This window comes from Peromyscus eremicus, chromosome 14 (genome assembly GCF_949786415.1).
Source record: "Peromyscus eremicus chromosome 14, PerEre_H2_v1, whole genome shotgun sequence".
NCBI lineage: Eukaryota > Metazoa > Chordata > Mammalia > Rodentia > Cricetidae > Peromyscus > Peromyscus eremicus.
Window position 1 is genome coordinate 58,926,123 of NC_081430.1, and position 27,827 is coordinate 58,953,949.

Below are 27,827 nucleotides of genomic sequence, written 5' to 3' on the forward strand. Positions count from 1 at the left end.
GGCCGGTTAGCTCAGTTGGTTAGAGCGTGGTGCTAATAACGCCAAGGTCGCGGGTTCGATCCCCGTACGGGCCAGTGGGCTTGTCTTTTTACAAGAAAATGAGAGAGACTACTTTTCTCAACTCTGAAAGTTGTCTGCATCCTCTTTCTAGGCAGCTGTAACCCGACTGTGCATCACAGAAGTTCCTGCTGCTCTTATCCCCCGCCGCAGAAGTCACTTGCAATCTCTTTAGGACATTATCGGTTAAGCGTTCAAAATTTTGAGGTTTTAAGCTCGGCTCCGGCTCCTCTGGCGGTGCTGTTCAGTGAAGACCGGTGGTGGCCTCGGGTGGACCTCAGTGTTCATGGAGTTCTTCATGCTGAAATTGCAGGTCAAGACAACGCGTTTCGCAGGTATTCCCCGCAAGCCGACTGCGCACGCTGGACGGTCCCCGCAGGGCCAGCCGAGGAACGCTGCGGGGTTTTCAGAAACCTTCCCTTGTCTCTGTCTCCCTCCTGTCAGAGATTTTCGACTCCACACTTCCTCCTCTTGGTTCTGAATTTGGAGGCAGAGGACAGTGAACAAATTTCTCACCGAATGCTCTAGTCTCTGGGTCGGTCAACGATGTTTAGTTTAACAAAAAGCACCTTTTGGCTCCTTTGTGGGTACAGGGTGGTGGATTTTGTTTTCCGTAGCCCAGGTTCACCTTAAACACAAGATTCTCCTGCCCCCACGGCCTGAGAGCCGAGACTACAGGCAGGGACCTGTCCCTTTCTCCCCCGCTCCGTCCCTTTCTCAAGGGTTGAACCCCGAATTAGATAAGGGCAGGTCGAGTCCACGGAGATTAAGGTCCTGATAAGTGCTTCAGATGTAGTCAGAGCTGTGGATCCCATACTAGTGGGTGGGACTATTGCTATTGCAGACAAAATGAAAAGAAATGGACTGCTGGCGCCAGGAATAGGTGCTTGCACACGTCATGCAGGATAGAAGTTCCTGGTACTTAGACTCAGGGACACAGTAGGGAGTGGAGCTGGGCACTGAGACTAGATCTGAAGCTTGCTGTCCTATTTACCTTCATCTGCCTTCCACCGTGGGGGGTGGGGGGGGGATGATCCCTCTGTTGTGAACTCGGCCTGTCTGCACAGAGCCTTGGGTTGGGCCCCTGTAGCGTGTGCTTTCTTTGTGGATGTGATACTGGGGAAATTAAGCAGTGACAAGCTCAGCCTTTGGTTTTCATGTTTAGAGCTAGGAATGAAGCTAGGCCCTGCTAGTGCCCAGTAAACCCTCTTCGAAGCTGTGTCCCAGCACGTTGGACTGGGTTTTCGGCATGACTTTTCTGTGGGGAACATAGAAGTGGACTGGGAGATGGTGAAGGATTGGCTGTCTTTTTTTTTTTTTAAAAAAAAAGATCTATCTATCTATCTATCTATCTATCTATCTATCTATCTATCTATCTATTTATTTATTATGTATACAGTATTCTGCCTGCATGTATGCCTGCAGGCCAGAAGAGGGCACCAGAGCTCATATAGGTGGTTGTGAACCACCATGTGGTTGCTGGGAATTGAACACAGGACCTCTGGAAGAGCAGAGCCCTGGGATTGGCTCTTTTGCTAAGCACAGAAAGGAAACAGCTGTTTTGTCATGTGTAGCTTTGACTCTCTGATAACCGGATTCTGTTGTGGGTGTGCTGTGTGACATCAGGAGGAACAGGCAGATCTCTGCCTTCCAAACACATTTGAAGGTGTTCAGATGTAAAACTGGGAGTTTGGAGAGGTGGCTAAGTTGTTAAGCTGTTTGGTTCCCAGCACCTAGGTCAGGACACTTGGCAGCCACTAGTTCCAGGGTGTCAGATAGTTTCTTCTGGCCTCCATGGGTACCTGCTCACATGTGGCATTCACTTACACAGACACATGCACATAAATAAAGTAAACCTTTTTTGTTTTGGTTTGGTTTTTCAAGACAGGGTTTCTCCATGCAGTTTTGATGCCTGTCCTGGATCTCTCTCTGTAGACCAGGCTGGCCTCAAACTCATAGAGATCCGCTTGGCTCTGCCTCCGGAGTGCTGAGATTAAAGGTGTGTGCCACGGCCGACTGGCAAAAGTAAACCTTAAAAAAGAATACTTTAAGTCGGGCTGTAATGGCACATGCCTTTAATCCCAGCACTCAAGAGGCAGAGGCAGGCTGATCCATGTGAGTTTGAGGCCAGCCTGGTCTACAGAGTGAGTTTTAGGACAGCCAGGGCTACACAGTGAAACCCTGTCTCAAAAAACTAAAACTGCCCCCCAAAAGAATACTTTAAAACTATTGTGATTAGTCATGGTGGTGAACGCCTCTGATTTCAGCAGAGGCAGAAGGATCTCTGTGCTAGAATCAAAGGTGTGTGTCACCAGTTTCTTTATGAACACTAATACTAGTAACTTGCCTTTTGTCAGTTCATTTGAAACACACACACACACACACACACACACACACACACACACACACACATATTCAAAAGATAAGTTTTTTTCTCTCCAAATTCAAAAGGATTTTAAAACAGAGGTGATATTCTGGATTAAGGCAACAATTCTAGGCTTGGGGTTAGAGAGAAGAGAAAGAGAGAAAATATTAAAGAAACAAGGAGACATGGTAACATGTACCTGTAACCCCAACGCTCGGGAGGCTGAGGCAACAGGATCATGATTCCAGGCCAGGCCACCCTGCTCTACAGAATGAGTTCCAGGCCAGCCTGGGCTATATATGTAAAAAGACACTGTTTTGCTAAGACAAAGACTGGGAGAAATGCAGTCGCCCCAGCGACACTCAGTGAAGCTGCCAGGGCATTAACTCAGGACACTACAAGTTTATGGTAAGTGTAACATGAAGATGGCCTACAAGGATAATAAAGGTGACGATCACAGGGCTGGCGAGATGGCTCAGCAGTCCAGAGGTTCCCTGCTCTTTCCAAGACCTGGGTTCGATTCTCAGTACACACATGGAGGCTCACAACCACCTGTAACTCCAGCTGCAGGGGATCTGATGCCCTCCTCTGGCCACCTCAGGCTCTTGCTCACATGGGCTGTCCATACACATATTCAGGCACACACCTAGAGAGTTTAAGAAGAAAAAGATAATCCCGGGGGCTGGAGAGATAGCCCAGTGGTTAAGAACATGTCTCGTTCTTGCAGAGGACTTGAGTTTGATTCCCAGCACCCACACCAGGCAGCTTACAACTGCTTGTAAGTCAAGCTCTAGGGGATGGCCCTAACCTCAGGTACATATACATATACAGATATATACATATGTACACATAAATAATATAAAATAATAATAAAAATATTTTTTAAAGATAATCCTGTGGTGACATAAAATGATCAGAACCTGACAGCAGGCTGTCCCCGGCCTCTCTCCTGTGGCTTTCACTTATCATCACACTGAGTGGCAATTGCCAGTCTCACTCTTCCTACTTAGACTCCAACTGCCCAGGGTAGGGACTCCCATTCGCCCCACAGCGCCTCAGTAAGTATGTAATCAGTGGCTGACTGCCCTACTCAGGAAGAGCCACTGGAGTGAAGAGAAGTTAGGCTGGGGATGAGGAAGTAGTGGAGCTGGATGGAAGAGCCTGCAATGTGAGGCAGGTGGATGCATCAGCCACCCATCTACCCACTCATCCATCTGTCCATTCAGCCATCCACCTCCCCACCCAGCCAGCCAGCCATTAACTATCCATCCATCCATCCATCCATCCATCCATCCACATTCTCTTGAGAGTGTGTTCTGGGACAGAGCTTGTGTTGCACACCCAATGAGCAATATGTCATTCCTGCCCTAAAGATGTATATAGTCTATGTGGCAGGTAGGTGTGGGATGGGTCACCTTAGAAACACGTTAGGAGGCTTGTGAGCACTAATGTTAAAAATGCAAGCATTTGCCAGGCGGTGGTAGCATATGCCTTTAATCCCAGCACTTGGGAGCAGAAGCAGGCAGATCTCTATGAGTTTGAGGCCAGCCTGGTCTGCAGAGTGAGTTTCAGGACAGGCACCAAAACTACACAGAGAAACCCTGTCTCGAAAAACAAAACAAAACAAAAAAGCAAACATTTTGGGGCAGGAGAGGTGGGTCAGTGGTTAAGAGCACTGGCTGCTCTTACAGAGGACCTGAGTTCCATTCCCAGCACCTACATGGTGGCTCATAGCCATCTCTACCTGTTCCAGGGTATTCCATATTTTCTTTTGGCCTCTGAAGGCACCAGGAACACAAGTTGTGTACAGACATACACTTAGGTAAAACACCACACACATAAAACAAAACAAAGCAAATAAACAAATAAATGAACTTTATAATCCTACTATGAGGCAGGGTAACACTGAAGGGACATGGGAAGGGGAAAGAGAGCACCTCGCCCTGGAGTCTGGCTGAAGCCTCTGGCCAACTAGGAGACAAGGATTCCAGCATAATGGACAACAATTACTGTGAAGGTTGCTAACATAGAAAGAATATTCCTTTTATAGAGAAAGGTTTAAAATAATGCTAAGAGTTGGGTGTGGTGGCACACGACTTTAATCCCAGCACTCAAAGCAGAGGCAGGCAGATCTCCAAGTTCAAGGTCAGCCTGGTCTACAGAGGGAGTTCTAAGACAGCCGGAGCTACACAGAGAAACCCTGTCTCGACCCCCCCCACACACACAAGTAATAATGTTAAGACAGTAATAAATCATGTATATGGCCTAAGCATATATTGCCTATTATTGCCTATTTCCTTTCCCAGGTATAAATCTGCAATTTTCTAGGAACATCACAAGACACCACTATATATATATATATATATATATATATATATATATATATATATATATATATATAATATTTTAAGATGTGTTACATTTGTTTATGCTGGGGAATATTTGTTTAATGATGCAAAGATGTATTGCATTCCTTTGTGTTGCGTCTGTGAAGCTTTGTCTCTTTAAAACACCTGATTGGTCTAATAAAGAGCTGAATGGCCAATACCAAGACATAAGAAAGGACAGCTAGGGCTGGCAGAGAGGATAAATAGGAGGAGAAAAAGAGAGAAAAGAGGATCAAAGAACAAAAAAAAAAGAAGGAGGACTCCAGGAGCCAGCCACCCAGCTACACAGCAAGCCACGGAGTAAGAAATAATGAAAGGTATACAGAAATAGAGAAAGATAAAAGCCCAGAGGCAAAAGATAGACAGGATAATTTAAGACAAGCTGGCTGGAAATAAGTCAAGCTAAGGCCGGGCAGTTATAATTAAGAATAAGCCTCTGTGTGTGATTTATTTGGGAGCTAGGTGGTGCCCCCCCCCAAAAAAAAAGAGTAAAGCGTAAATAAAAACAACCAACAGCATTTTATTATTATTATAAATATTATATATTTAATATATATTAATATTATATAGTAACCCCTTTGTGCAGTCCTTCTGACCCATGGTTTTATCTGATCAGTCCCAGCAAAGGCCTCTCTAGAGTCACCCAGAACCACTCTCTAAACTCATTTATTGAGGAGGGGGAAAGGTTTCCTGCAGCAATCCTTTGGATTGTAACTTGAGAGCCACCAAAATTTATGTATGGCTACTGCTCATACATTTAAGCCGACGTTAAGGCTTCTTGAGAGGGCCCTACACATATTCTTCCTCAGAGCATCTCTCTTTCCCGTGACTGTTTAAATCTATGTTAAACTTTGTTCATAATGAAGCCCAGCTGTGCTCCATATTGGTTTGTCCCGAAATTCTTCACTGTACTGAACTATTTTCAGTTGAGCAGAGGTCTCTAAAAACAACTCAGGACTGCACAGCCAAACTAGCCGGCTCCCCAGTGCTACTAACCAGCGAGTGTTCGGAAGGCTGAGACAGAAGATCGCCACAAGCTCGAGATCAGTCAGGGTTACAGCAGGAGGCTCTGTCTCAAAAAAGAAAAAAGAAGCCGAATTTAAATTTTAACTTGGTGCAGTGTTTGTCCTAGCATTCAAAAAGCAATGGATCGAGCTCCCGCGCCGCATAAAACCAGGAGTGGTAGTGCGTGCCTATAACCCCAAATTTATCAAGTGGGGTTAGGAAGACGTTTGAACTTTAGGAGTCGGGGTCTCTGGAACCCCGAAGAGCTCCACCCGGGATCGGAGACATCGTCATGGAGCTGGTGACATCTGAGGATCGAACCATTTAAGGCCCCCGGCGGCGTCCTCCGCGAGGGGGCAGCAAGTAAGTACAGGATCCGCTTCCAAGTCTCGGAGATGTCTTGGCCTGCGGGGCACTCGTAGATTCCGCCCTGTCCCCGGTGACGCACTTCCGCGCCGCCACTACAAGCGACGCGGGTTCGAGTCCCCGCTTCGGCCGCCATGGCGGGCGCGGAACCGGAGCCCGGGAGTGGCGGTGGCAGTGGCTCGGCTCTTCCGGGCCAGAGCCACAGCGCCGTGCCTGTAGCCCCGCTGGACCCCGAGCAGCTGCGGCGGGTCCTGGAGCAGGTGACTCGGGCGCAGCCACCGCCCTTCGTGCTGCAGGACGCGGCGCAGCGGCTCCGGGACGCGGCCCAGCAGGCCGCCCTACAGCGGGGACCGGGCGCCGGAGCCCCGCGCCTGCTGCCGCCCCAGGTGAGGCGCCGCGGGGGGTGGAGAGACTCGGAGGTGGCCGGTGTCGCCGGCGTTCGGAACCTAGGACATCCCCAACCCAGCTCCGTGGAAACGGCACAGTGATGCACCCTGCGCGCCCGGCCCTCTTCGGGTCATCCTCCTGCCTCTGCTCCATGCCCCTCCCAGCCTCCTGGGAGGCCTTTGTATTTATATAGCACTTGTAGTATGGCAGGTTCTACACTAAAGTCAAGCGTATCTTTCAACGCCCAGCGGATAGCATAAGACACGTTCTGGGGGTAACAAGGAAGGACTTTCTGACACTGGAGCCCAGAACTGAGTAGATTAAAGGCAAACATCATAGTGAGCTCTGCCGGAACGCAGCAGCCGCTAGCCCAGACCTGGGGCAGAGTTTTAAGCACACACTCTAGTAGTTTGCTGTAGACTTTGGCAAACCCGAGCCCAGTACATTGTCCAGTACAGCAGCAGATCAACACAGGGAGGCACTGTACTGCAGAACATCCCGGCTTTACTTCCCTGTACACACAGCGTTTGGCTATTGGGAGAGTAGGAACTAGAATCTGGCTCTGGGAGGATCCAGGCAGCTCCTGAAACTGGAGGTACTCCATGCCAAGCGTAAAAACACATCCCCTTTACTGGCTGGCGTTGGAAATGACAAAACACATCTGACTTTAGAACTGCCAAAAGGGAGAGCTACTTCCACCAGAATAAATAGGGTAGAGAGTAGAATGCAGTAGTCTTCAGCATGGGTTTGGATTTGAGGTCGTTTTTTGGCTGCAAAGGCTTGCTTCCAGTTGGTCATCGAGACTGGACAGTCAGTTGAGGGAATAGTTCAAATTTAAATAAAAAATAAAAAGTTTGGACAGCTGAACCAGCAAGATGACCCCGCTTGGTAAAGGCACTTGCCACAGCCCAAACCTGGCAACCTCAGCTTGATTCCCGGAACCCAGGAAAAGGTGGAAGCGGAGAACTGATCCCACAAAGTTGTCCCCTGACCTACACACACATCATAAATTTAAGAAAAAGTCTGGCGCACACCTTTAATCCCAGCTTGGGAGGCAGAGCCAGGTGGATCTCTGTGAGTTCGAGGCCAGCCTGGTCTACAGAGCGAGATCCAGGACAAGCACCAAAAACTACACAGAGAAAACCTGTCTCAAAAAACCAAACCAAAGAAAGAAAGAAAGAAAAGAAAAAGCCTGGAGATCTGTGTCTAGAAGCACGTTCTAGAAGCGTGAACGAACCTCTTTGGACATTGGTTTGCTTGTTTGCAGGAAGGGTGGCGCTCTAGATAAGCTTCCTGACTGATGTGCTGCTGTAGAAGCAAGCGTCTCCCCCACAGGCCCTGTCCAGCAAGTCAGAATATGGAACACTACTGGTACAGCCTCCACCAAGTGGCCACTCTGCACCACACTGAGTGACGTGGTTGTCAGCAGCCACATGATGGTGTTTTGCTTTTTGTTTGTTTATTGGAGATTAGGTCTCATTTCTCAGGCTGGCTGCAAATTTGATGTATGACTGAAAATGGCTTTGAATTTTTTTTTATTTTTATTTATTTATTTATTTATTTATTTTTTTGAGACAGGGTTTCTCTGTGTAACAGCCCTGGCTGTCCTGGAACTAGCTCTGTAGACCAGGCGGGCCTCGAACTCACAGAGATCCGCCTGCCTCTGCCTCCTTGGTGGCATTGAAGGTGTGCACCGCCATGCCTGGCTGACTTTGAATTTCTAATACTTCCTCAACAGGCTGCAGAATGCCTGTCCTCCCCCAAGCTTATGTAGTGCTGGGCGCTGAGCTCAAGGTTACCCCATGGCTAGTTAAACACTACCAACTGAGCTGTATCTCTCCAGCCCCTGGGGAATCGGCTCAAGAGAGGCTGAGTGACTGTGCCCAGTGTCTCAGGCAGCTGTACTCTAGAGCCTGCCTTTTTACCACACTGCTAAACATGGCCGCAACTTTGAATTTGATATGACAGCTTCGGAAAGAGGTGATAATACCATTTCCATCAAATAAAAGCAAGGTTAGCTTGATAGAATTGTGGTTGGTAGCTGATCTGATGGAGATGGTCAAAGCTGAACTTGCAGTAATGTACCTTGGTGGCCTGCTCTGTTGATGATCTTCCAGCCTCAACTGTACCACGAAAACCCAAAGGCCAAGCAGATATGAACTCTACCCCTCAGGAGTCTGTGAACTAGCAGGAAGGGAAGCATGACCCAGATGATATCTAACCAAGGCCAAAACCTACGGGTACAAAGATAACATTCAGAAGAAAGGAAATAGTTTCTGTCTTAGAACACAAAGCAGTGTTGAAAAGGCAGTATCTGAACTAGATTTGCAAGGCTTGGTTCTGATTGAAAAGGCAACAGAGGAGAGGCATTGTACAGTTGGGGCTCACTGATAACCAGGCCTGAGGACTCTGGCTCACTGTGGGGACAGTGGCCCAGAAGTACAAGGCAGTGGACACATTCCTCTGGGGTACTTTGGGACTCTGGTCCCCACCTCCCCTGCTCCTACCCTACAGGTACACTTCAGTTCCGCTAACACCTGTGCACATCTCCACGCTTCCATGAATCCGTTCCTTTTCCCTTAGACCAAAGTGTCTTGCATGCCTGACAAAATTCACTGCAACCTTCAAGGTACCTTAGAGATGGTCTCTTTTGGGACATTCTCTAATGCCTCTGTTGTATCACTGTGACATTATTATCTGCCTCTGGAGGTCTGTCTGCTTTCAGAGTCATCAGTGAAACTTTTGAAAAGACAGCTCTGGGGGATCTGTCCCAGGAGAGGCAATCTTACAGAACTTCAGGAAATGAGGAAGGGCAAGAGAGACCCCAGGGTGAGACTAGGACTTAGCTGATTTTTAGAAATATGTGCCAGAGGGATTTAGGGACTTATGCTGAATGAAACAGACACAAAGTATCAAGTGCTCCACCCACATGGTACACATCTTAAGTCAATCAGGATAAAAGATCAATGAATTAGACCGGTTTCCCTAAAACAAGGAGTGTGTATGCATTCATTCTAATGATGTCTGGTGTATCCCAAGAGCTTTGAGAAATACTCTGGGTGATGTATAGTGAAGGGATCAAGCAATGGTTCTGGAAGATGTGCGCAGTAAAACTAGCTGTCACTGAGTCAAAGGTAGCCCAGGAATTGGGCACCTACTCTGTATACTTCTTCATACGCCATGATTACAGAGAGGGTCTGCTGTTTGTAATAGTGTACCAGGCATGCAGACGAGGGGCATTCCAGCTTGACTTCAGTGACAGTTCTATCCTGTGTGATACTGTGGCCAACCCCCCACTGGTAGAGGATTGGGTCTGAAGAGGGTTTGCTGGTCTCAGATCATTGGAGCTGCATCCCCAGCCCCTGGAGAAACACAGACGTTGTCACACCTTGGGGATGCTCCTGGCATCTAGTGGGTCAAGGCAGGGACACCACCCAGTATGCTCCAGTGCACAGGATAGCCTCCCATGACAAGTGGCCACCAGTCCAGGGTTTTAATTTGTGCTGAGGGTTCGAACTCATGGCCTGGCTGGTGACCCTCTCTGGAAGAAATGCTAGTTAATTCTGTTCTGCAGGCGCAGGAACCTCTTCTCTCCTGCTGTCCCTGACCTCTTCCAGTCAGCTCGTTGCTGACACTCGTGGCTAGCTCTCATAGACTGTGCTCAATAAATACTCTTGGAGTGATGTTGAAGGCAGCCCTTTACTTTGGCAGGTGTCTGACTATTACAGACAGCACTGCCTCAAACCTGGGACCCAGAAAGTAAACTACTAGGTCAAAGAAACAGTTAAGTTTTTGTTGGATTAAAAAAACAACAACAACAAAAACTGTTGAAACTGCAACTTTACTTGTAGGTGTGTGTTCCTGGAGAAGCTCACACATGTAAATAAATGCACACTAGTGAGGTTCTGAGCAGACGATGAAATGGTTAGAAAGCACCTGTCCATCAACAGGACAATGAGGAGCTCAGCATTGAGAGACAGTGAACTACTTGGAGCTGCGTGCATCCACGAGGATGGAGTCCCAAAGAACAATCTAGAGTCTTGAGCATGCAGTCAGGCTACAGGAGATGGCTTTGTCCACTTTCGTGATGGTTGATGCTAAGATAGATACATAACATATTGTTACGTAGCCCAGGCCAGTCTGTAACCTATGGCAATTCTCCTGCCTCACTCTCCTGATTGCTGAGGTTACAAGTATGTATGTCGCCACTCCCAGATTGAGATACTATTTAGATTTATTTATTTATTTATTTATTTACTTACTTACTTACTTACTTATTTATTTATTTATTTATTTATTTATTTATTTATTTATTTATTTATTTATTTATTTATGGTTTTTTGAGACAGGCCTAGCTGTCCTGGAGCTCACTCTGTAGATCAGGCTGGCCTCGAACTCACAGAGATCCACCTGCCTCTGCCTCCCAAGTGCTGGGACTAAAGGCGTGCGCCACCACTGCCTAGCATATTTTATCTTTTGAGACAGGATCTCACTGTACCCATGACAGGTCTGAAATTCACAGAGAACTGCTTGCTTCTGCCTCTAGAATTATGGGATTAAAGATGTGTACTGCCATACTTGACTATGATATTTTTCTTCTTCTTAAAATTTCTTCTATGTGTATGAGTGTTTTGCCTGCTTGTGTGTCTGTGGGCCTTGGATACCCTGGGACTGAAGTGACAGATGGTTGTGAGCTGTGATGTGGGTGCTGGGAATTGAACCCAGGTCCTCTGGAAGAGCAGCCAGTGCTCAGAGAGATGCTCTGAGCCATCTCTCCAGTCATCTTTGATACTGTTATAAAGTTTAAAAAACACTGTCAAGAAGGCTGGAGGGATGGCTCAGTGGTTAGGAATGTTTTCTGCTCTTCCAGAGGACCTAGTTCTGTTCCCATCACACGTGTTAGCAGCTCACCTGTAACAACTCCAGCTTCAGAGGATCTGATCTCCTCTGGCGGTTTCAGGCACCTGCAAACACATAGCTTACATTCAGACACACACACACACACACACACACACACACACACACACCAAAAAATAAAAAAGGGGAGGGCTGTAGAGATGGCTCAGTGGTTACGAGCGTGTACTGTTCTTTCAGAGGATCCAAGTTCAGTTCTCTGCACCTGCTTTAGGTAGCTCACAGCTTGGGGACAGCGGGTGAGGGCAGTACAGATGTTGAGAATTGTAATACTTCTTTTCTTTCTCCCGCTTTCTTTTTGTGTTTAAGCAACTTGAAGCCATTTGTTTCAAGGTGACAGCTGGTGACACAAAACGAAAGGAAAGGCCAATGCCCCCTCTGGCCACCATCCAACCCAAAACGGCAAGACAAAGTCAGCTACCCAGGGGAAGCTCCAGCCTGGGGCTCTGTGCCTCCAGCCCTCAGCTGCTCAGGGTGCATGCCCTGGCCAGGACTGGGTCACAGCTGCGCTTCCTCAGAGGCTTCCCTCAACCTCCTGCTCCTCGGGTGCTTGTACAGAAGCCACTGCCAGCCCTGCAGCCAGTCCCTTGGAGGAGAGTCAAGGCCCCCCAGGCCGCACATGGGCATGGTGTCACTCTGAGCCCTCTGGCAGCCTCTGACCCGCCTGCAGTAGCACCTGTCTCGTCCAGTTCAGCACATCTGCTCATTTCCAGCTTGCATGCAGCACATACCGAGAAGTTGAAGAAATCTTTAAAGGTGAAAACCCGGTCTGGACGGATATCCCGGCCTCCCAAATATAAAGCCAGAGATTATAAATTCATCAAAACAGAGGACTTAGCAGATGGGCACCTGTCAGATTCCGACGACTACTCTGAGCTGAGTGTGGACGAGGAGGAAGAAGAGAGGGAGAAGCCGGGGCGCTTTGACATTGAGGGCTGTGCCCTGAGGCCCAAGGCCTTTAAGTGTCAGACTTGTGAAAAGTCATACATAGGAAAGGGGGGACTGGCAAGGCATTTTAAACTCAATCCAGGCCATGGCCAGCTGGAGCCTGAGATGTTGCAGTCGGAGAAAGCTAATGGGAGCCTGACCCTGGGGTGCATAGACTCAAAGACCCGAGGCCTAGCTTCCCTCACACCGCCCACACCAGCTGTTCTCTGCATGGAAGAGGCAGAGGCAGCGAGGCATGTCCTGCAGGTAACATTTCTGTTGGTGAAGGAGCGGTTTTCTGAGCTTTCCCCCACCCTCCTTCAATTAAATGTTAACAGTGTCAGATGGGGCTCAGGCCCCGCGTCCTGAGGGTTCCAGACCCACGTTTGTCTCACTGATGCTGAACAAATGGGAGGTATGTGTCTTTTGCCTGTGGCCCTGCTTGGTGAGAACATTTGGTGAACATGGCCATGGTTGTCTAGATCTGATCTGTGTGACATGTCATAATGCATTCTCGGCTGGAACTCAGGTGGCCGAGGAATGTGGGAAAGGTCAGGTTTGGGGCATAATCCATAGTGGGAAGAAGTGCCTGCCTGCTGTGGCCCCTTTCCCGGCAGTGGATCAGGGGCTTCTAAGGTGGGTGAAGCTGGTAGCTAGTTTGCTTAACATTAGTACCTTGGGGTCCTGACAGATAACATTTGGGCCCAGGAGATCTGTTCTGGGGCCTGGTGGTAGAGTCCTGGGACAGCCTTGTGATGGGACTGCAAATGTTATCTTGCCTTCAGCGTTGGGGTCAACAGCACAGCTACCATTTGTGTCGTGCAGACAGTGGGCAGTCCCTGTGCCAAGGGTATCAGTCTCTCATTCATTGTTCGTCTCCTCCTCTCTCTGTCTCCCCTTCCCCTCCCTCCCCTCCTCTTCCAGTCAGTCTTCGTGATAAGGACCGCTCTCAAGGACTTGGGCTTCCAGGCAGGGGCTCTGCCGCTGGGCCGTTCCCCGGCCCTGTACAGTTTCTTTTTCTTTCTTTTTGAGATCCACCTGCCCCTGCCTCCCCAGTGCTGGGATTAAAGCCTGTGCCGAACACCCAGCCCTGCACGTTTTCTCAGTGAGCACTCCTACTTGAGGTACTGCGGTGAGGCCCAGAGGGGTGACTGATCGAGCCCAGGCCCAGCACTTCTAGGTCTCAGTCCCAAGTGGAGTCAGACCAAGTCTTTTGGCTTCAGAGCCTACACTGTAGCCTTTCATAGAAGGAAAACTCCAATCTTGTTATGATTTTAAAATTTTTTATATGTGTGTGTATGTGTGTGTGTGCCCCCTGATAAGGGTCCTGGGAACCAAACTCAGGTCTGGTGGCCATGTATGCTCTTAACCACTAAGCCATCTTTCCAGCCCTGGAAAGCTTTAACTTTTGAAAAGCCACTCTGAGCTGGGTGATGGTGCATGCCTTTAATGCCATCATTTGGGAGGCAGAAACAGGTGGATCTTTATGAGTTCAAGGCCAGCCTGGTCTGCAGATCAAGTTCCAGGATAGCCAGGGCTACACAGAGAAATCCTGTCTCAAAAAAACAACAACAAAAAACAAAACAAAGCAAAAAAAGCCATTCTGTTTCTCAAGTTGTACGGAGGCCAGTGGTGTGGTGTTGGAGAGCAAATGGTACCTAATATGAAGGATTGTTGAGCTCTCCCTCCATTTGCCAAAAGTAGGACATAGATTTATGAAGACGGAAGGCACCCTGCCCTGTCTTGACCAGGGGAGCAGAGGCTAACCCCTCAAGACAGCTGTAGATTGCTTGTCTGTCTGCCTGGAGAATCCGAACTACAGGTCGCCACGTTAACAAGCTCTACTAACCAATCTGAATCGGCCAGTTATTTGTCTCTCCTAAGTTACTCTGCCCTTTCTTGGTTGTTGTTTTTGTTTCTGAGACAGGGTTTCTTTGTGTAGCCCTGGTTGGCTTGGAACTCACTATGTAGACCAGGCTGCCCTGGAGCTCACAGAGATCTGCCTGCTTAGGCCTACCTTTGGAGTGCTGCGATCAAAGACATATGCCACCACGTCTGGCTTGTTGTTGTTGTTTTTTAAAGATTTATTTTTTATGTGTATTGGGGTTTTGCCTGCATGTATATCTGTGTGAGGATGCCCTGGAATGGGAGTTACAGACAGTTGTGAATTGCCATGTGGGTGCCTGGAATTGGACCTGGTCCTATGGAAGTGACCAGTGCTCTTAACCACTGAGGCATCACTCCAGCCCCTTGGTTTTGTTTTTTGAGACACGTCCTATTGATGTTGTCTAGGGGGTGCAGGAATGAGTTCATTTTTTTCTGCCAATTAAACAATTAAAAGGCAGAAAAGAAGTGTTGATGGGAATCTTCGGGAGTCCCAGCAGAGCCATTGCATGATAGCTGGGAAACTGAGGTCCCTCTGGGAAATTGAGGTCCCCTCTTAGGAGTCTTAGTCTCATTAATAAAGAATTTAAGAACTGATACAAACAAAGCTTGAGGACAGTTTACTCGAGTTTAAAAGAAACCCCAGGGAAGGCAAACTAAGGAGATTGAGAAGAGAGGAACCAAAGCCAGGCTGCTGGAGATGAGGCAGCCTGGGGGTGCTGCATGTGGGGAGGGGAGCTTCAGAGAACCAGTAAGGAAGCCCAGAATGTTACTCAGGAAGTTTAAGATCAGACTTAGGCTCTGGGCAGCATTGGAAAGAAAAAGACAGAAGAGGAGGAGGAGGAGGTGGAAGAAGAAGGAGATAGTTGCTCCTCTTTGAGTTAGGACTCAGAAAGGGCCAAACCCAGTTGAACCTCATGGTGGTGGCTCTGCTGATGGGGACTGTACTGGCAAGTGGGAATTCTGGAATTCTAAGCTGAACCCATCTTCCTGGGCTCAGTTCCCTAGCCAAATTCCTAACTTACTCCGTTACAATATTTCCACCTAGTGGCTTCCTTCCTTCCTCTTTTTAATTAATTTTATTTTATATGTTCTGGGTGTTTTGCTTGCATGTATGTCTGTGCACCATGTGTGTGCATTTTGTCCTTCGAGGTCGGAAGAGGGCATTGGGTCCCTGGAACTGGAGTTACAGATGGTTGTGAGCCACCACATGGGTGCTGGGATTAGAGCTCTGGTCTCTGGAAGAACAGCTAGCACCGTTGACTCCTGAGCCATCCCTCCAGCCCCGTGGATTCCATTCTTTTGTTGTTGTTTTATTTTTCCAGACAGGGTCTCACAATGTATGTAGCTCTGGCTTTCATAGAACTCACTATGTAACCAGGCAGAACTTGAACTCACAGAGATCCCGGCCTCCTACTGTTGGGAAAGTTTAAAATGTATCATTATAGTTAAAGAATGTTAACTAAAGAAAAATAGTGTTGAAAGTTCTTTGTATTTGACTGGACTTTTTTTTGCTGTAAGGTTTGCATGATGGAAATAGTGCATGATTTTTCAAAATCTCCTTTTGTTTTGTTTTTGGGTGTGCAACACTATCTAGAATGGTCAGCCTGCTGAAGTTGAAGAGACACTGGTACCTGAATCAGAAAGTAGAAGTCCCTCAGCGCTTCTGAGACCAGAGAAATACCTAGAACCTAGGAATGGAAGTTGGGCAAGCCAGGCAGAGTCCAGCACAGCCAACCTCCAGCAGAGCGGAGCTGTCCCACCAAACAGCAACCCTGCTGTACCTTCAGGGCTGAGCATCTCCAGGGAAGCGCGGCTCCGGGAGGTAACTTGCTCTCATACAGTGTACTTGAAGCCTGCCTGTGATGCAGTATGTAACAACTTCCTACCTGCCTTCCCTGTTTCTTGTTTGTTTGGAGACAGGCTCACAATGTGTAGGCTCCCTCTAGCCGTGATCACACCGTCTATTTGCTTCAGTCTCCTGAGTGCTGGTCTTACAGGCCTGGGCCAGCATCCCTGGCTCACTGTCAGGTTTCGGAAGTGAAAAGTAAAACACCAGTATCCTAGCCTCATGTAGGGGTGCACACTAGAAACACCAGCACTCGGGAGGCTGAAGCAAGAGGGTGGAGAGTTCCAGGCTGTGGGGCTAGAGAGTTGGCTCAGTGGTTAAGACTTGGCTTTCTAGAGAGTGGTTTTCCGAGAACATGCCTGAGGCACAATGTGGTGTTACAAGTTGCAACTTTGCTCCATTCCCCTGTGTCCTGGCAACGTTGGATGATTGACTGTTGAGACGTGAGGTAGAACCTTTGGAGTTAGTGGTTGGCGTTAGCATCAGCACCATTTATAGAGCATTTTCTGTGAGGCAGCTCGGCTCCCTCCCGTGTTTCTGCTGAGCACTGGGTCAGCCTCCTCTCCTTTATCTCACAGTGTCTCCCACCTTAACAGATGAGCAGCTGAAACCCCGGGAAAACAAGATGCTCAGGGTGGCTTCAGGCCAGAACTCAAATCCAGGTGTCAGGGGCAGTGAGGCTGGCCCAAGCTGTGCATAAATGGCTGTGGTGGGACTCTGTCTTCCTGACAACACCCTCTCTGTCCTACAGTTGAGTGGTTGCTGGGAGCAGGGCCACTCCGACTCTCTTAGATGAGAATCCCCACCCCCAGAAGTTCACGTTTATTTGTACACGAACTGGGTGCCCATAACGGATCCGGCCCGGCTCTGGTTATGGAGGTTATGGAGGGGCAGTGTGTGTAAACTAGACAGAGCTGCCACTCTGGCAGGAAGTAGGGCAGTGATGGTCATACCTCTCGGGGGATGTTCTCACTGAGCTAGCACTGAAGAGATGACGGCTATCCAAAACTTGCCCAGAGTTTAAGTCATGGCAAGGTGACATCTTATACACCGACCTTCCTGCTCATCCGTAGAGCTGAACCCATAAGGTTGTATTTTCCTAAGAGCTTTTGAGGGTTGAAGTTAAACATACTTGTTTAGCGCATGTGCATGTGTGTGCGACAGTGGCTCCGTGCCTGCAGGCATTTACGTACAACTGTGAGTACGTGGGGATCAACTTCACAGAGTTGGCTCTCCGCTTCCACTTCCACCTGGGTTCTGGGGATGGAACTCACATGCCAGGCTTGCGGGGCCGAGCTATCCTGCAGTCCCTGTAGTGAAAGACTTTTGTCCTGCCAATAAGTTGTTTCTTTAGCTTCTCTGGTCCCCTCAGGTATTGGCAGCTCCTGATTACTCTCTCTAGGCCTGGGCCACATGACTTCCCCACAGCTCACACACTTGGTGTTTCCAATCTGCACATTCCCGTGTTTGTTCCTCCTGATTAGACCTCTCCCTGGAGCCTCACATTTCTCATCAGAAAACTCTCCAGGGGCTGGGCATACGCCTTTGATCTCAGTACTTGAGGCAAAAGCAGGCAGATCTCTGGGACTTCAAGGCCAGCCAGGGCTACATAGTGAAATACTTTCTCCAACAAAACCAATCCCACCCCAAAAGAAAGAAAACTCTCCACCTGGGTGGGCTGTGTACTACCCCATCTTCCATGTTGTGGAGAGTCCGCCAGCTGGTGTCCTGTCCACCCTGTGACATGGAGGGCCCCTAGGTGCTCCAGTTAGAAGCCCCATCTCTTCTTGTCTTTCTCCTTTTCCCTCCTCTCCCTTCCTTTCCTTCCTCTTCCTTGTTTTTGTTTAGTTGCTTTTTTTTTTTTTTTTTTTGGTTTTTTGAGACAAGATTTCTCTGTGTAGCTTTGGTAACTGTCCTGGATCTCACTCTGTAGACCAGGCCGGGCTCGAACTCACAAAGATCTGCCTGCCTCTGCCTCCCAAGTGCTGGGATTAAAGGTGTGTGCCACCACTGCCCGGCCTTGTTTAGTTTTTTGAGACATTGTTCACTCTGTAGCCCAGGCTGGCCTCAAACTTCCATTATGGAGTCCAGGCTGGCCCTGCCAATCTTTCTACCTCAAGCTTTCCAAGTGTTGAGCTTATAGGCTAAACTGCTACCCCTGGCTCTGCCTCTTTCTTCTCCCTGACCCACCCGCATCCCTGTCTTGGACCTGATAGGCTCTCTCTGTCCCCATCTGCCGCACCTCCCTCATTAACAAGGCCTCACCTTCTTGCTTTTATGTTGCTGTTACCCCTGCTGCTGTGCCCCCTGCAGACCCACACCCTCCTCTCCTTATACCACCTGCCGAAAACCTCCTTCCAGAACCAGGCACTTTGATGCATACTGGTAATCCCCAGAGGACTGAGGCAGGAGGCCCATTTAAGGCTAGACTTTGAGGCTAACCTAGGCAACACAGCAACATCCCACCTTTAGCAGAGCATAACCTCCTTCCGTATGCCATCCCCGGAAGGAAATCTAAGTCTTTGGGCTTCTCCCAGCCTAGCATGGGCTGCTTTTCCACTCACCTGCCTGCCTGCTTGCCAGTCCCTGGGTGCTGTCTGCAGCTGTGTGGCCCTCCTCTGCAGCTGTGTGGCCCTCCTCTGCAGCTGTGTGGCCCTTCTCTGCAGCTGTGTGGCCCTCCTCTGCAGCTGTGTGTGTGGCCCTCCTCTGCAGCTGTGTGGCCCTCCTCTGCAGCTGTGTGGCCCTCCTCTGCAGCTGTGTGGCCTCCTCTGCAGCTGTGTGGCCTCCTCTGCAGCTGTGTGGCCCTCCTCTGCAGCTGTGTGGCCCTCCTCTGCAGCTCTGTGGCTCTCCTCTGCAGCTCTGTGGCCCTCCTCTGCAGCTGTGTGGCCCTCCTCTGCAGCTGTGTGGCCCTCCTCTGTAGCTGTGTGGCCCTCCTCTGCAGCTGTGTGGCCCTCCTCTGCAGCTGTGTGGCCTCCTCTGCAGCTGTGTGGCCCTCCTCTGCAGCTGTGTGGCCTCCTCTGCAGCTGTGTGGCCTCCTCTGTAGCTGTGTGGCCCTCCTCTGCAGCTGTGTGGCCTCCTCTGCACCCGAGGCACTTGTAGTTAGCCGCTTCTCCTGTAGGGCACCGTGTTTGAAGCCAGAATTGACCATGCTGTTCTGTTGTTGGGAACAGTGTGAAACTACATACAGCTGGATTCTGGGGATCTTTCTGCCCAAGTCACACCAACTCCAGTCTAAGGTGGCCAACTCTTTGTTTCGTCAGGCTCTCAAGCAGTGTGGCCGAGAGGAACTGGTGGAATTGGTCCTGCCTCAGCTGGCTCAGGTGGTGACCCTGTATGAACTTCTTGTGGTGAAGGTGAGACCCTGTAGTATGTCAAGTTAGAGGTTAACTTGAGCATACCATGAGCTGGCCTCCCTACTTTAGAATGCACCAGGCCGTTTGGAATAGTTTAGTTTCCTTCCCGAGGACAGAGCTGAAGAGATCTCTAGTCCCAGAGCCTGTCTGCGTGGGTGTCTCAGCAAGCCACTGTCACTCCCATGACTATTTTAACTTTGTGAGGGAGCAAGTGGGTGAGAAAACCATGGTGGCCTTAGGAGGTGGGAATGTGCCCCATAGGAGCTAAAGGTGCCTTTTTGCCAACTGTATGCCCCTGTGGGGTCACCCTAGTTCCAGGGTTTGTGGCCTTCACCCTAAGGGTTTGTTTTCTGACACCCCACCCCCAAGCTGGCCTCTCAGAGCTGGGCATAGTGGTGGCATACATAGGTACCACTTGGAAGTAGAGGAAGCGCTGACCACTGAGCACTCGCAGGGTGAGGCCTCAGCTCCCTCTGTCTCCAGGGTTATTTTCTGCCGCCCCTGTTGTTGCCTTGGTTTAACTCTGCTCATCTTCACCTTCACAAAGGTTGAGAGAAGTCCCGCAGCGAAGCCTGTCTTTCCTGCTGTGTACAAGGAGTTTGAAGAGTTGTATGACGTGGTGAAGAGGATGTGTCAGGATTACCTCAGCAGCTCTGGCCTGTGTTCTCAGGAGCCCTTGGAGATAAACAATGACGAGGTGCCATCTTGAGGGGCAAAGCATTGCTCTTAGTTAGCCAAGGGAAGGAGTCTGTGAATAAGGGAGGGTGTTGTTAGTAAGACATCTTCATACTTAGCCACCGGATGGCCTTGTCCTGTCAAGTGAAGTTTTTGTTTTATTAATATGGGACTATAAACCCACCAGAAAACTGAACATTGTAATAGCTGAAAGAAAACTGAGAGCATCACAGTCGCCTATGCCCTGATGTGCAGGCTAACTCACTCTTTCTTCCTTCCTTCCTTCCTTCCTTCCTTCCTTCCTTCCTTCCTTCCTTCCTTCCTTTCTTTCTCTCTCTCTCTCTGTTTCTTTCTTTCTTTCTCTCTTTCTTTCTTTCTTTCTTTCTTTCTTTCTTTCTTTCTTTCTTTCTTTCTTTCTTTTTCTTTTTGAGGTGGGGTTTCACTGTGTTGTGTAGCCCTGGTTGTCCTGGAACTCACTCTGTAGACCAGGCTGGCCTCAAACTCAGAGATCCACCTGCCTCTGCCTCTAAAGTGCTGGGATTAAAGGTGTGGGCCGCCAGGCAGTGGTGGCGCACGCCTTTAGTCCCAGCACTCAGGAGGCAGAGGCAGGCGGATCTCTGTGAGTTCGAGGCCAGCCTGGGCTACCAAGTGAGTTCCAGGAAAGGCGCAAAGCTACACAGAGAAACCCTGTTTCGAAAAACCAAAAAATAAATAAAAAAAATAAATAAATAAAGGTGTGGGCCGCCACTGCCAGCTTCTTTCTTTTTTAAACGAGCTTTTTATTAGATTTATTGTGTGTGAGTGTTGGCCTGCATCTGTACCCATGTTCCGTGTTTGTACCTGGTGCTCAGGGAGGACAGAGGCGGGTGTTGTATCCAGTAAGACTAGAGTTACAGGCAGTTGTGAGCCACCAGGTGGGTGCTGGGAACAGAACCCGGGGCCTCTGCTGGAGTGCACTCACCTACGGACCGCTCTCTCTGGGGCCCAGTTTCCTGTGTATTACAGGGCTAGTGCATATGTTTCTGGTTGTTTTGACACAATTCTTATTTCATCACCCTACTGCCTTTGGCTAGGTTGAGCTTTTTTCAAAACATCAGTTTGAGGCTAAAATGGTTTGACTTGTTTTGGATAAACTTCTTTTGGAACTCAGCTCTGGCCCCACAGTGTACGAAGCAAGCCCCGTCACCAGCCCTGACAGACCTGCGCCTGCCCCTGGGTCTCAGTGTTCTCTTCTGATTTAAGTGGTACTTTCCGGCTCTGACACTGCTACCAAGGATCAGCACAGTCTCCTGTATTTAAAACAAACTGTTACACATGTAGTGTGCATGCTTAGAAAGGCAGTGTGGAGGCCTGGAGAGATGGCTCAGCAGTTAAGGGTACTTCTTGTTCTTGCAGAGGACCCAGGTTCAATTCCTAGAACTCACACGGTAGCTCACAACCATCTGTAACTCCAGTTCCAGGGCATCGGCTATCCTCTGCTGACCTCCAGGAGCAACAGGCATGCACACGGGGCACTGGCATACATGTGAGCAAAACATTCAGGCACTTAAATAAGTAAGTCTTGAAAAGAAAAGAAAGGCTGTATGGCCCATAGCTGCCTTTCCTTCCACTAACCCGATGGAGCTTCCTGTCTGTACGTTTCCATGGCAAGCTACCTCGGTCTGTGCTGTGATAGGGTGTCTTAGTTACTTTTCTATTGCTGTGATAAAACACCATGATCAAGGCAACTTATTTTTAAAAAAAGCGTTTGGCTGGGTGGTGGTAACGCACACCTTTAATCCTAGCACTCAGGAGAAAAGGGAGGTGGATCTCTGTGAGTTCCAGGATGACCAAGGCTACACAGAGAAACCCTGTCTCAAAAAAACAGAATAACAAAAATAAATAAATAAAGCATTTAATTGGCTTGTGGTTTCAGAGAGTAGAGCCCATGATGATGGAGCAGAGGCATGGGAGCAGGAACGCCTAAGAGCTCACGTTTTGTTTTTGTTTTTGTTTTTCATTAATTACATTCATTGTATTGATTTATTACATTCATGATACTATGTCCTGATACTACTGTCCATTTGTGGGGCTTATCCATCACACAAAACAAGAGCTCACATTTTGATCCACAAGCAGGAGGCAGAGAGGACGTTGAGAATGGCATGAATCTTTTGAAACCTCAAGCTTACCCTCAGTGACACAGCTCCTCCAACAAGACCACACCTCCTAGTCCTTCCCAGACAGTTCTACCAACTGGAACTAAGCATTCACACCTATGAGCCTATGGGGGCCATTCTCATTCAGACTGTCACAGTTGGTATGTGCTGGTCTGGAGGTTTTTGGGTGGTTGGGGGAGCTGTTATTGGTCACCATTGTTAGTCTTGAATTTTCTATGTAGAGAAGGATGACCTTGGATTCTAAAAAGATTATTTTATATGTATGGGTGTTTTGTCTGCACAAATTATGGTTTTGATTGAGATGATAAAGCACCGTGACCAAAACGTGGGAGAAAAGTGTTTATTTCAGCTTATAACTCATACTCCACCACTGAGGAGAGTAAGGACAGGAAACTAGAGGCAGGAACTGAAGCAGAGGCCATGAAGGAGTGCTGCTTACTGGCTTGCTCCCCATCGATTGCTCAGCCTGATTTCTTTTTTTGTTTGTTTTTTGTTTTTTTGAGACAAGGTTTCTCTGTGTAGTTTTTGGTGCCTGTCCTGGATCTCACTCTGTAGACCAGGCTGGTCTCGAACTCACAGAGATCCGCCTGGCTCTGCCTCCCGAGTGCTGGGATTAAAGGTGTGTGCCAGCACTTCCTGGACCACTTTCCTAGTAACCTGGGCTCTTCCACATGAATCCTTAATCAGAAAAATTCCCCGGAGTCTTGCCTACAGGTTAATTTCATAGAGACATTTTCTCAGTTAAGATTACTCTTCCTGGCTATGTCTAGGTGTGTGTCACACTGACACACAACCAACCAGCACATTGTATGTCTTGTGCTCTGTGGGTGCCTGATGCCTGAAGAGGACGTCAGGTCTCCTGGTCTGGAGTTGTAGATTGTTGTTACTTTCCATCTGGGTGCTGGGATTTGAACCCAGGTCCTCTGGAAGAGCAAAAGATATTTAACTATGGAGCTTAACTACTCTTCAGTCTCAACCTTGAACTTGTGATTTTCTTGCCTCTACCTCTGAGTGCTGAGATTACCAGTTTTCCCACTTTGTCCTGTGCATATGGTCCTGGGAATCAAACTCAGCCTGGTGAATTCCAGGCAGGTGCTCCACAGACTTACATTCCCAGCTCCCGAATATATTCTTAACGGGCCTTTGGATTTTTTAAATTATGTATTATAAACATAATGGATTATTTTGCAAAGCCTTTTACAGATTCCCTCTAGATGACAATAGTCACTCGTGTTGTGATTATTTTTATTTTATGTGTGTGTTAGAGCAGTGGCCGTGGCTTACTTTGTAAGGGGACACTATTCAGCGTGGGCAGTGCTACACTTACCAAGCCAAATTTTCTCCATTAGTTGTGTTCTGCTGGCCTTCCTACTGGTCCTCACCCTGTCTTACAGGGTGTTCTCTTTATTTGTTTTTTGAGGTTTTTTTTGTTTTGTTTTGTTTTGTTTTTTGAGACAGGGTTTCTCTGTGCAGCTTTGGAGCCTGTCCTGGAACTCACTCTGTAGAGCAGGCTGGCCTCGAACTCACAGAGATCCGTCTGCCTCTGCCTCCCGAGTGCTGGGATTAAAGGCATGCACCACCGCCTGGCGGGTGTTCTCTTTATAAAGTCCAGTGTAAACTGTCTCTACCCTTTATATTTGGTATATATACAAACATACATATATATGTATACGTGTACACACACACACACACACACACACACACACACACACACACACACTTTGTAGATGGAAGCCATACTGGGTCTCACAAAAACCTTGTAAGGCAGCTGAAACTGGGAGCCAGGTGAGGGGAGCTTTAGGAGGCAGATGGGGAGGAAAAGATGAGTAAGAATTGAAAGAGAAGGAAGAAGAACAACTGGCAAGGGAGGAACTGTGGTCGCATCAGCTTTAGTAGGACAGCGGAGAGGAGAGGTTCGACTCCACCCCGACACAGATCCTGCTAGCTTTGGTGATGGTGGGCTCCACCTTAACGGCTCCACAGAACTTTGTGTCTGTCGTCTTTCTCCTTGTTAACTTCATTTCCCTGTGCAAAGGGACCGCTTGGGTTTCTACTCAGGCATAGACATAGGAATTGACACACAATGTCTGCTCTACGCCGAGTTTATTTCTCCTGTTCCCCTTCAGGTCGCCAGGTCATTAGGAATCACAGAATTCCTGAGAAAGAAAGAGGCACACCCAAGCAGTGCACCTGAGTGCTCCAGCCCGAAGCTAGAGGGGAAGCTGGAAGAAGCCAGTGGACAGAAGAGGGAGAGGGAGCAGGGTGTGGTGGTAAGTGTTGCAGTGTTGAGCATCTGTGTAGATGTTGGAGTCAGGATCTGGCCTTGCCAGTCCCAATTTCTCCGCCTCTCTAGGCTGCTTCTGCTCTCAGATAAGGGAGTCTTTTCTCTGCAGGCCTCAGGGGAAGGTCTGGCCACAGTGAAGAAGGCCCGAACAGCAGCTCTGTCCACAGATGTCCCTGGGTGTCCTGCCGCCATCAGTGGATGCCAGCAGAAGCCTGGGTCCTCCTGTGCTCCAGCCACCAGCAAGGGTAAATTACATATTTTGTGGGTTGCCCCATGCTCAGTGGTCCTACTGGCGGGCACAGATGCACCCAGGGTCATCACTGACTGGTAGACCCGGGCTGGTCTGAGAGGTTGGGCAGAGTTGGGTCCCAAGGACACATATATCTGTGGCTTAGCATCTGAGACATGGCTGCACTGAACATGTGAGATTTAACACTTGAAAAGAAGAAATTCTGGCTTTAATTCTGCCTGTAACCGGATCCTGTCTACTAGGTACTTTGAACATACAGCATTGGCAATATTCACATGCCTTTGCAAAGACTTACCAGGACTATCTGATTTCTGGCCTGATGTAAGGTCTTCAGTGGAAGAGGCCCTGCCCATTTTAGAACGTCTATGTAGCTCTGCCCTAGGGGAAGGCAGTTGTGTTCAGTGGGCACAGTGAACCTTCTAGCACAGTGTGGAGCACCGCCCCATGCTTAGTCACTTTTCTCTTGTAGCTTCATCTGGACTTTGGAGTTAGTGATCTATCTTATAGTTCACTTCCTCTCAGCAAGTGGTCCTTCAGTACCTGTATATGTCCTACATTCCTGGGGCTGAGTGACAGGGTCCTTGACCTCAAGACCCAGGCTCTTGGCTGGGTACCTGGGAAGGTTATGTTGAAATAACCTTCCAGGATTTCCAGGGCCACGTGGGGTTGGGGTAGGGGTTGTCCGTGGATCTGTTTTGAAAGGCCTCTCTTACCCTTGGGCTCCCCTCCAGAAACCTACTGTTCATTCATTCAGTGAAATCAGCCTGCTAAACTCTCTCGGAACACGTTTTTAATACAAAATCTACCTTTGTGAATAGATAATGAGTAGCCAATAAAAACCTGTTGCCTAGCCCAAGGAGCAAAGAGAATCTGCATTACTGCTTCTTTGAAGAAAGTTCACTTGGACCAGCTCATTGTGGTGATGAGCAAGTGACTGTTGTTTTTCTGTACCATTCAGGTTCTGCCCCTGTAGCCATTGAGAAGTCTTCTCCCTGCTCTGAAGGAAGCTGTGGGGAGATGGCTCCTGCTAGTGACGGGAGTGGATCTCCTGTGGGCCAGCAGCTTTCAGTGATGCCATCTGCTGACTTTGAAGCCAGGAGTGGCTCTGCAGACCCTGCTCTTCTGTGTCAGGATGTCAGTAGGTCAGCTTTTTATTCCCAGGTAGCAGAGCCCAGAGAGCTGCCCCCAGCCCAGTTGTCGGTGTTTTCTGAAGAGAATGCTCCAGAACACACTGTAGAGCAGGATTCTCGGGCCATCCAGAAGAGCAGCGGTGTCTGTGGTAACCCATCATCAGGTGGAGGAGTGGAGTCCCTGCTTCTTGGAGAATCTGGAAATGGAGAGGCAGGAGACTTCAGAGAAAGGAGCCCACCCCACCTGAGTGGGCAGCAGGCCAGCCCCAGCCATGCCCTGCCTGCCGAGGCTGCGGCTTTCCCACTCCAGAACATCTTGCCTGTGAATGTCCTGCCAGCTGCCTGTGTTTTCAAGACTGTGCCCAAGCCAGAGCCTCATTCCGGACCAGATGGATCACTGTCCACTAGTGGGGGGCCCAGTGTGGGGAGCAAAGCTGGGGATGTTAGCCGGTTCCTCTCTAGGATGGAGGCAGTTGGCCAGAGAGAGCCAGAGACTGTGGCTGCTGTGGGGGAAACCCTGGCTTTTGAGATTTCTGATGTGTGCCAGGAAGTGTTGTCTCAGGGACAGGAGCAGATTTTTATTCGGACTTCCAATGGGCTTATTTTGTCCCATCCAAGTACCATCCAAGTGTCTCAGGAAGAGAACGCTGTCATAGAGACTAATGCAGGGGCTTCTGTCTTGAGGTTTGACCCGCCAGAAGGAGTTGCTCTTGAAGCCATGGAGGCCTTCCACACTGTAGAGGCAGAGCCCTCTCAGTGACCAGGAGTTGTGTGTGTGTGTGTGTGTGTGTGTGTGTGTGTGTGTGTGTGTGTGTAAATGTAGGGTATTGTTTTTTGAGGCAGGGTCCCATGTAGCCCAGACTGGCCTTGAACTTAATATCTAACCGAGGCTGGCCTTGAACAACTAATCTTCCTGCCTAAGTCTCCTGAGTGGTAGGGTGACAGGTATGCCCCACCATGCTGGGCAGAACTTTGAACATATATTTGTATGGATTTTACCCATAGAATGTCTATTTCAAGAAGTATGTATTTTTCTAATGTGAATACTGACACAAATGAGCCATATATTTATAATGAATAATGTCTGCTCTATCTCTTTTTCTAAGGAGCTCATCACAATAATGGTACATACATATTTTTGTTGTCTGATTTTGGAAGCAGGGTTTGGCACAGCCCAAGCTGGCCTTGAACTCATGATCCTTCTGCCCCAGCCCAAGGCTGGGGTTACAGGTGTGTTCCCATGGCACATAGTTTGCTGGCTACTGCAGTTAAGGCCATTCCACTTTCATTTACCAGCCTTGCACCCACCTCCATATCATGTCCGCCCCTTCTCTCCTGGTGGTGTCCTCTGTACTTCTGGATTCAGTTAGAAAACTTCAAAATTCAAAAGCTAGCCATTTTTGTCATTTTGGCAGCATTCTAATGAGATGTTAAAAAAAAAAGTCATTTCTATTTGTTTTGTTAGTGTCTGTGGGGATTAAACCCAGAGCCTTGAAATTGCCAGGCAAGGCTCTGTCCCTGGGCTTCATCCCTAAGACAGGCCTAAGCAGGCCTGAGGTCTGTGGCCCTCCTGTGTTAGCATCTCCAGTAACTGCAACGATAGGGTGTACAATCAGGGAATCAGGGTTTTTCTTTTCTTTTCTTTTTCTTTTTTGAGAAGGGACTATGTAGTTCTAGCCGTCCTGGAACTCTACCTAGACCAGCAGGCTGGCTTCAAACTCAGAGATCCACCTGCCTCTGCCTGCTGAGTGCTGGGATTAAAGGCGTGCACCACCATGCCCAGCTTCCTTCCATCTCTCTATGGATTCCAGGGATGGAACTCAGGTTGCCAGACT

The 27,827-nt window shown here is 48.7% G+C and overlaps 1 protein-coding gene and 1 non-coding gene across 2 annotated transcripts; both read left to right on the forward strand.

Annotated features, from left to right (window-relative positions):
- On the forward strand, positions 1-74 carry Trnai-aau (transfer RNA isoleucine (anticodon AAU)). The gene has a single exon. It is a non-coding gene; the product is annotated as a tRNA-Ile (tRNA).
- A 6,228-nt stretch (positions 75-6,302) lies between these two features.
- Znf839 (zinc finger protein 839) lies at positions 6,303-27,425 on the forward strand. The gene is made up of 8 exons (XM_059279561.1): positions 6,303-6,566; positions 11,791-12,675; positions 15,890-16,117; positions 19,402-19,494; positions 20,042-20,191; positions 24,455-24,590; positions 24,729-24,857; positions 25,821-27,425. Exons 1-8 carry the CDS (start codon positions 6,315-6,317, stop codon positions 26,750-26,752), a joined length of 2,805 nt encoding a protein of 934 aa, XP_059135544.1. The 5' UTR covers positions 6,303-6,314; the 3' UTR covers positions 26,753-27,425.
- The last annotated feature ends 402 nt before the right edge of the window (positions 27,426-27,827 follow it).